The sequence below is a fragment of the Pteropus medius genome, unplaced genomic scaffold, assembly GCF_902729225.1.
Source record: "Pteropus medius unplaced genomic scaffold, Ma_sr-lr_union100, whole genome shotgun sequence".
NCBI classification, from domain to species: domain Eukaryota; kingdom Metazoa; phylum Chordata; class Mammalia; order Chiroptera; family Pteropodidae; genus Pteropus; species Pteropus medius.
In genome coordinates, this window is record NW_024345479.1 from 4410693 (window position 1) to 4419539 (window position 8847).

Genomic DNA, 8847 nt, shown 5'->3' on the forward strand with positions numbered 1-8847 from the left:
GGTGGTCAGTACAGAAGGAAAAGCTAGTAGGGAATTTGAGAAACTACTACATTCACTATTGGTTGATTCCCCTCAAATTCCATTCTTCCCTCTAATCTAACCATTTATCATTAACCTCTATTCCCTTCACACTCACAGCTGAGTCTGTCATAACCTGGAATCCCTGCAGAGGAAGCTGGAAGAGTGAATATTTACTATAGTCCGTTAGGATCTGCATTTGAGATGTAAGGAACATTTATAAGGGAGAGGTTTGAATTAACAGGCTGTAATTTGTCTCAGGGCTATAAGGAGAGTAGACGGTCAAGCTGGAAGACATGGCCTTCATTCTAGGCCCAGCTCTACCATGGACTTGTAGATGACCTGTGCAAGTCATTTTATACATGCTCGCTGTTACCTTTGTTACTCAGGTTACCCTTACTGGATAAATGAGGTTTTCTCCAATAAAGATGCAATGTGAAGGCACTTTAAAAAATAAAATAATGGGAGAAGAATATTGGGGGAAGAAAAAAACTTGGAACATTATTTTGTGTTTTTTTTTTTTTAAACAAAGTTGTCCAGGTTTTATTGAACAGCTCCTCCCTCTTCTCCCTGCCTGCTGTGCCCACTTCCACACTCCTAGAGTCAGGGGAGGGCCTCTCTGGCCTCCTCAGCTGTAATCTCCTGGGAGTAGAGGTCAGTGAAGAGAGCTGGCAGCCAGTAGTGGGCTTCCCCTGGGGCCTGCAAGTCCAGCCAGGCCAGCCCTTCCTTCAGCAGGTGTTCCTGGAGGGAAAAGGTAGGAGGAGCCATGAGAAAGGAGTTTACACAGACAAAGTAGATAAATAATCCCCAAACCTATTTTGGCTTCAATGGGGTCTTCAAACTACTACATGAGTGCCTTCACACATTTCAACCAAACTGGAATGATCTGGCCTTGACCTTTGCCTGAGGTGTAAAAAATGCCACCAAGTCACTTAACCTGTGCTGCTGGAAAAGAGGGTAAAAACAAAGTTGGATGTTGTGGAAAGAACGTAGGGCTACAGAAGTATTTGCTGTTTGGCCTTGAGCAAATCACTGACTCCCTTCACTGAAACAAAATGGAGATCACTACCTTTCAGTTAACTTACTGCGGAACAGGCAGATGCAGATAAATATTTTTGGAGAAGTTAACAGAAGGACCATATTAGTATTAGAAAGGACTTAATTAGTTCCTACAGCTGGAAATAGGCTCGAGATGGGTTGGTTCTGCTCAGTATCATTAAACAGATGTGTATGTTACCCCCACTCCACAGATGAAAGTGAGTCTATAGGTTGACTAGATAAGGAAGACGGTATTAAAACCCTACATTTCCATGCTACTATTCACAACATCAATCTTTTATTAGTACCATGAAATTTGTATGTATAAAATTATATATATAATACTCTATAGATATGTAATTACCATAACTAGTTAATGTCTTCCACTCTGAACTGTTACTTCCAGTACAAACGATGTTAACCATCTGACCAGGCTCTACAGGTTAGGAGAGCAGCTGGCGATCCCCCTGTAGCAGTGACAGCCTGGTTTTACATGTGTGTCAAGGTTAGAAGCCTGCCTTTGTGAGTTCTACCTCAGTGCCATCTTCAGAGAAATGCTGGGGTTACTTCTACTGTGGCAGCAGTAGCCTTCAGGACAAGAGGGCAGCAGAACAGGCTGAAGCTCCTGCCTGTGTGGTTTCCACCCACTCACCTCTTCCCATCTGGGGCCTATCTTTTCTGGGCCATTTCAAATGTCACATACCAGCACTTGCCGTGCTCGCTCTGTCTCCCATTTAAGTCTGGCTTTGATATCACTGACAGTCACGTAGCCATTTTTCTGAAGGAAGGAGGAATGGGGATTGAGTCAGTTAAGAGTGTGGCTTCCCTTTGAACCCAACATCTGCCCAGGGACAACTGATTTATCCAGACAGGAAGAGGTGCTGCCCTTGGGCAAAGAAAGCCTAAGAGCATAGAAAAAGAATGTTTAGAGGTTCCAGCAGAGAGAAAGAAAGGGAGAGGGAGGGAGGTAAGGATGACTTTCAGGGTGATAAGGGGTAGATTGAGGGGTTCAGGCCCCTGGCACTAAAAAATTTAGACTTTCTCATAGACCCCTATAGAGTGTGACAAGGGAAGACTCAGAAGGATTGATAGGAAGTGATAATCATTAATAATCTAAAATATTTAAATATTCAGCCCTTGCCCTGCCTTATCCTAACTATTCCTCCAATCAAGATAAGCCCTTCATTTAGTTTTGTCCTACATTACAAAATTAAGAAAACTGAACATATCTTCCCTAAATACATGGTAAAGATTTAGGGGAAGATGGTATATGCTTAAGGCATTCTGAGGAACAGGGGGGATGGCAAACAAGATTAAACATTTTTTTAACATTTGTTTTAAAGAATCTACAAAGTAACTTTAAGAAGACATCCAAGAATCTGTCTAACCAAGGGAATAGCTGTCTGCATGCCTGTCGACACCACTAGCCTGTAAGCTCCTTGAGAGCAGGAACTATATGGTACCCATCTTTATAGGGCCCACAGCCTAGTCCAGTGCTTTGCACTGTAGCTGATCAATAAATGTCTGCAAAATAAGCACAGGTCCGAGTAGTGCATCCATTAGACAGTTCCAGCAAAAAGATCTGAGTGATGGGGAGGAGATCAGAGGTGCTCCAGAATCCCCTCCCACATTGTCCCTTACATGTGCGCACACACACTCACTCACTCTCAGAAGGCACACCAGTACCTCTGCCAGCTGCAGCACCACAGTGTGATCCATATTGAGCTCAGCTGGAACAGACTGAATGAGGTAAGTGCCGCCCACAGGGATGATGCCGAAGCCAGTGCCAAGTGCCTTTAGTTTCTTAATGGCCCTGATCAGGTCGTCTCTGCGATGAGGAATTGCTGCTTAAAGAACCCTGCAGACCACACCTAGCAATAACTCAGTTTCAGCTCTGCCCTGGGCAGGATACCCTGACAGAAGACTCAAAAGTCTGCACAACAGTTAACTACAACAGTAAAAATGTAGGGTTAAAGGACACCAAATGATGTTTGGATATTCAAGGGAGACAGTCAGACTCTCTCTCCACTCAGCAAACCATTCCAACATTGGACAGAGATAAAAAATATGCCTACAGGAACCCATTGGGAAATGTGGATGAATGAGCTGAACATAAGAGACAACAGACAGTAGTGTGAACTATGGCAAAATAGAAAATGCTTATCCCATTTTAAAGCGGACAGCCTGAAGCTGATTATTGCCATTTGGAAATTCAGGCCCAGTACTGCCAGATTTTCTGATTCCTTAGTTGATAACTAACTAAAATTAGGGAAAAAGAAAACCTATAAATCAATGTGTAGACCACATATGCAGCCCACATAGTGACAACATTTTTTACCTTTTCTCCAACTGGAGTCATAAAATAGGCTCATGAACCAGGTCAATTTATACCCCAGCTCCCTTCCCCAGCCTCTCTCAGTCCCTGCTCTACTCTCCTTGACCTCAAATAATCTCAAAAGTATACAAAACCCCAAGAATGTTAAAAAAAAAAAAAAAAAAAAAAGCATGCATGAAAAAATACTTAGAAGAAAATATAGCAAAATGTTTAACAGTTGCAATCTCTCAGTTGAGAAATAATGGACAGTTTTTGTTTTTTTATGTCTCTCTGTATTTTCGGTTTTCTAAAATAAAAACTTTTTTCTGATCATAAAGAGGAATAAAAATGATTCCTGAACTATCCTAGACATACAAGCAGTAAGGAGAAAAGATACCCATCCGAAGACCTTCCTATATACTTCAAGGGGTTGGAAGGCAAGACCTACTGGCTAACATCCTGGGCGAATTTGCCTCTTCCTTTTAGCACCTGTTGATGTAGTTCCTCCAGAGTTATCAGACCTATTGTAGAGGTGGGACAGAAAACAGAAGGATTACCTTTATGGCTAAAAAACCCAACCAACCAAAAAAATTCCAAAGGCAGTATCATTTTTGAAAAACTATAAATGCTCTTTAGACATCAAGACTATGTCTATTTATAGTCAATGATTTATAACTGGTTTTAGATTTTCTTTCTTCCCTTTCCTTCCTTCCTCCCTCCCTTCTTCAACACAGACCATGTGATGTGCTTAAGATGACATCACTGGATAACCATTCTTAAGGTCACATTTTGGAGAGCACAGAAACTCAGCTGGCATCACTGTACCATATTTCCTACCTCCTTACTATTTTCTCCAAAGATCTTTGGCCAGGGCTAGACCTTCCTGGCCAAAGATCTTTGGAGAATAGAGACAATCATTCAGGTAATTCCATTTACCCTTGGCCTGGAAACCTACTATGGATTCAACTGCATGAAGCAGCTAAGATGCTTCTCAAGACCTTTACTGGCAGGTAGACTGCAGGATGGGAAATATCTTTCAAGGTTTTTCTGCCTCTTAGAGAAGTCCAAAGCCCAAGCCACAGGACCTAGCCATCTTACCTCCATTCCGGTGCTTCAAGGCCAGGCACACTTCAATGATCTGGACGCCCAGCTCATAATAGAAGTCTCCCACGCCTAACATCTCAGACCAAAATCCTTTTCCAGCTAAAAAAACAGAAAAACAAAAGCTAGGTTATTCATTAGTTACATCTTTTCTTTCAAAGCTAGATTAAAACATCTATCCCATGGGAAGTCTTCCTTGCCTAGCCTTAAGTCCTTCTGTTCCATTCATTACTAAGGATCCTCAACACAATCTGATTCTTGGTAATTCCTGCTAAGAACAGGCTCAGTTCTAAAGGGTGCGCAATCTAAAAGGTATTTCTACTTGGCTGCTAATTCTGGCTTGGGATACTATAAAAGTGAGTTTTCCTTTCTCAAAGCATACAGTGAAATATAATGGGACATATGGTCTAGACAAGGCTAAGAGAAAAAATATGCAGACCTTGTGCATTCAAAAATCCATTGGACACATTGTTTTATTGAGTGAAAAATGCAGGTTATAGAGTTGATTATAACATAATCCATATATGTAAAAAAAAGTTTATCAATATAATAAAGGTGTCGAGAAAAACATACCTTAAACTGTTAACAGTACTTCACCTCTGTAATTATGAAACAGGGTCAGAAGACTACTACTTTCTCCTTTCCCTTTTTCTCTTCTATAATGATTGTGTAATCACACACTACTTTTATTAAAACTAAATTATTTTTTTAATAAGGGGAAAAAATAGCTATATGAAATTCTACCGTAGTTCATTAAAGGGAAGATCACATACACTGGCTCCTCAGCCTGCACGCCAGCCTCTCCATCTTCTCTACCAAACTGGGCACTCAGCTGTCCTGCTAGGCCCTCCCTAAAGACAACACTCTCTATATCCCCCCACATGCCCTTCTAGAAGATGCTCCACCAACAGTGGTAACAAGTAGGTGGCTTCTGTCCCTTTGGAATCCTAGGAGAACACTGGACCCCTACAGACAACTCCTTACAGGCCAGAGGATCCACCCCAATGGTGGCACACATGTCCTGGAACTGCACTCGGAACTCAGGATTCTTTCGGATCTCTTGCTTGTGCTTGCTGGCAAATTCCTCCAGGTTGGTCTTGAACATGTCCAACTGCTTCGACATCTGTAGGATGGACAAGGGGGAAGTTAGGGGCAGCCCAGCTAGGTGATAATCAGATGTCAAAAATAGGTCCCTGGCCCAGTGGCAAGGCAAAGGCTGAAATAACCCATCCCCTCAGGCCTACCAGTGTGCTATTTTCTGTTCTTGTTCTTTTGACACCTGCCTCTCCTTCACAGTTCTGTTGTCAGCAGAAATGAGATGCTGTAATGTTTCCTCAGTTCTAAAATACGTGTTTTTTCACATGTTCCTGTTCTAAAGCCAGGATGCATCTAACAATCAACGTGCATATCTAAGGTGGGGCTTCTTTGCTTTATCCCAGAAAAACTGTTATTAAATTGAAGGTGCACCTCATGATCCATTTTGTCTTAAAAATGAAGGAATGCAGCATTCACGCAATGGGAAATCTTCAGCCACTGACAGAAAAGGCTAGATAGGAGAAAAAGAAAGCCTGGCATGAATTAGGTGTGCAATGTTTGTTTAATCTGAGTCATGGACCTCCTTGGAGATTGACTGCAAATAAAGAATCCCTGAAGGAGGGCTGTGGGTCTACCAGATTACATTCCAAAGCTAAATACAAATGGTTTGGGGACTTTCTTTTATTTGTATTACTCCTCACGAAGCTTACCTTCTACTCCACCAAAAGTAACATTTTTGTCCCAATATCTTATTTGCTAAGTATTAGAAACTTATACATTATTATAGTCACCATTTCCAGTTGTTTCTTGCATATCATCTCCCCTATGAGTGGGAGCTTTTGAAAAGCACAGCCTGTGTCTACTATCTTCCCTCATTTCAAGGGCCCATCTCACTACTTAACTGCTTTCTCTTCTTCACCAGTCACAATAACTAAGTAAACTCAGGGTATGCACAGAAAAGGGAAGTGCTAGAGAAGGAACTTGTTCAGGAGCCACACCCCCATCACTTACACACACTTCTGGTATGCGCCTAAATGTGATATTGGTGGTGGTGGGTGCCACAGGTTAGGCAATAGTTTAATGTTATTCTTAGGTATATAAAGTAAAAACTCCAAAAGACCTAAATCAAACAGCTCTACCACTTACTATCCATGTAACTTTGTATAAATTACTTACCACCTCAGGGTCCTCAATTTTAAACTAGGAAGAAGTGTGTTCCTTCCTGATAGGATTGTCAGGAGGAATGAACAAGGCAGGCTATGTAAACAAAATGGATACCTCTCTGGGCCGCTATAAGCAAGTCACCTAAAAGATCTGAGCAGCCCAGAAATCAAGATTTGCCAAATATTCTATTTTTGGTTCAATCCAAACAATCTAATTGATATTAAAGCCGTCTTGTCCAGCCTTGTGCGTTCTCCCTTCATTCCTAGAGCCTTCTAACCGACTCACCTGGGCCAGCTGGTCCTCTGCCAAGACAGTCCCTCGCTCCTTATACTTGGCCTGTCAGACAAAGAGACCAGCATGAGTTAAGAGAGTGGGCGCTGGGGGCTCCCACTTGTACTGCCTCAGCTGAAGTATGAAAAAGAGGAGGGTCTCTCTGGTTTTCCTTAGGAAAAGGGATGAAGATGAGGAAGTAGAATGGACGACTCGTCTGTAGTCAAATTTGGAGAAGTGTGGGAAAGGGCTGGTGGATCTGGGGATGCTGGCATTCCAATCCACCGGAAGGTGGAGAAACTCCGTTCTTGGGGGCCCCGAGAAACCCGTCAGACTCTGTTGGGATGCGATTTGAGGGTACAGAGATCTGCTTCAGAGACTTAAGTCTCCTGCAGGTCAGTGTTGGCTGTGGGTCCGCCTTCTTCCCCTCACCTCGGCAAGCTTCTTCTTGGCGATGGCGCCGGCTCCCACCCCGCGGCGGTGCATCCCCGCCGTGGGCCCGCGGGCCGCCCCGCTGCCGGGACCCCGGGTCTCTACGTCCCGAGATCTGCCGCCGACTCTCCAACGCGGAAGCGCGGCTCGTGCGTCATCTGCGCGCGCCGGAAGCTAAGCCCCGACTTCCTGCCGCGGGGCTGCTGGTCTCCCACCGCCAGGGGCTCGGGTTTCTCTTTTCGCTGGTGGCTAAGCTCCGCGAAACTGGGCGGCGGGGAAAGCGCGGGTTTGGGACGCCGGTCCCCAGCCACCTTTGTGCGGCTCCTCGCTCCCTACTAACGTGGATGCCTCGGACTCTCTCGTCTTTCCACCACTGCCACTCCACCGCTACCCCAGCCAGCAGTGCTCATTGGCCGCCAACTTCGTGGCAGGCGCGGAGTTGGGCACCCAGTGTTCAATACAGAGCACAAACCAGAATCCATTCTACACTAATGTAGCTTACCTGTTAGAGCCACACGCGGAGATTCTGATTGGTGAAGGCCTTACAGTTAAGAACTGGGACTCTGGAGTTAGATTGGTTCTATAGCTCACTTCCCCTACATATGGTCCAGTAATTTCAGGCAAATTCCTTAATCTCATTTGTTCCAGTTTCCACAGTTGTGAGGATTAAGTCAGAAAATGTCAAAGTATTTAATGCAATGTCTGGCACATAAGTAAATATCAGCTGTGATTGTTATAAAGTCTGGGGTAGTATTAGTCATCTGTGTGTTTAGGTGACTTCAGTAGCATTACTGAGTCAAAAAAGGAGCTAATAGAGAATTCTTAAGTCAGCGAGTAATAAGATCAAATTTTTGTTTTAGAAAAATTAGTGGCAACCTTGACTTAAGTCAGTTTAAGCAATCTAAACTAGAAATGAGAATTAGAACTAAGATAGTGGCAGTAAGGACAAAGAGAATGGGACAAATTGAGGAGATATTAAGAAGGTAGAATGGTAAAACTAATAAGATGGGCAGACTGAGTGGGAAAGTCAGCATGATTGATGCTCAATTTTCTGGCTTGGGCAACAGTGTGGTGCCATTGGGGGAGGGGGGAACCACAGCATGAAGTTGGGAAAATAAGAATAGTTTTGAAAATGTGGAAATCGAGGTCTGTAGGTCATCACAGGAGAGATAGCCAATAGTCATTGCATGTACCATGATGAAGTTTACAGAAAAAGCTGAGCTAGGCTGCAGATCGAGGTAAAAGGAAAAGGATAAGAGGATGGGAGCAGAGATTGGTGGCACGATGTTTAGTTGCTATTTTGGGCCTTAAGGGATGATAGAGCCATGAGCCCTATGAACCTGGGTCCCTGAGGATTTTGTGGAACAGAGCTGTTACACCATCCCTGGGCCTCCTGCCACTGGATGTTTATGAGAAAGAGAAATCTTTGTTCTATCTTTATAAAATCACTATTGTTTTGTGTTTTTGTCATTTGA

The 8847-nt window shown here is 43.5% G+C and overlaps 1 protein-coding gene across 5 annotated transcripts; it reads right to left on the minus strand.

Moving 5' to 3' along the window:
• Window positions 1-522: 522 nt before the first annotated feature.
• Window positions 523-7533, minus strand: SNF8 (SNF8 subunit of ESCRT-II). Of its 5 annotated transcripts, none has more exons than XM_039873755.1 (8): window positions 7373-7533; window positions 6956-7006; window positions 5456-5594; window positions 4469-4573; window positions 3819-3891; window positions 2722-2884; window positions 1760-1834; window positions 523-759 (listed from the first exon to the last, which is right to left on the minus strand). In XM_039873755.1, exons 1-8 carry the CDS (start codon window positions 7424-7426, stop codon window positions 622-624), a joined length of 798 nt encoding a protein of 265 aa, XP_039729689.1. In that variant the 5' UTR covers window positions 7427-7533; the 3' UTR covers window positions 523-621. The 5 variants fall into 5 exon arrangements, with proteins under 5 accessions (XP_039729689.1, XP_039729690.1, XP_039729691.1 ...); XM_039873756.1 differs by having other exon boundaries at window positions 2743-2884; window positions 7373-7532; XM_039873757.1 differs by lacking the exons at window positions 6956-7006; window positions 7373-7533 and adding exons at window positions 5716-5769; window positions 5939-5965.
• Between the last annotated feature and the right edge of the window lie 1314 nt (window positions 7534-8847).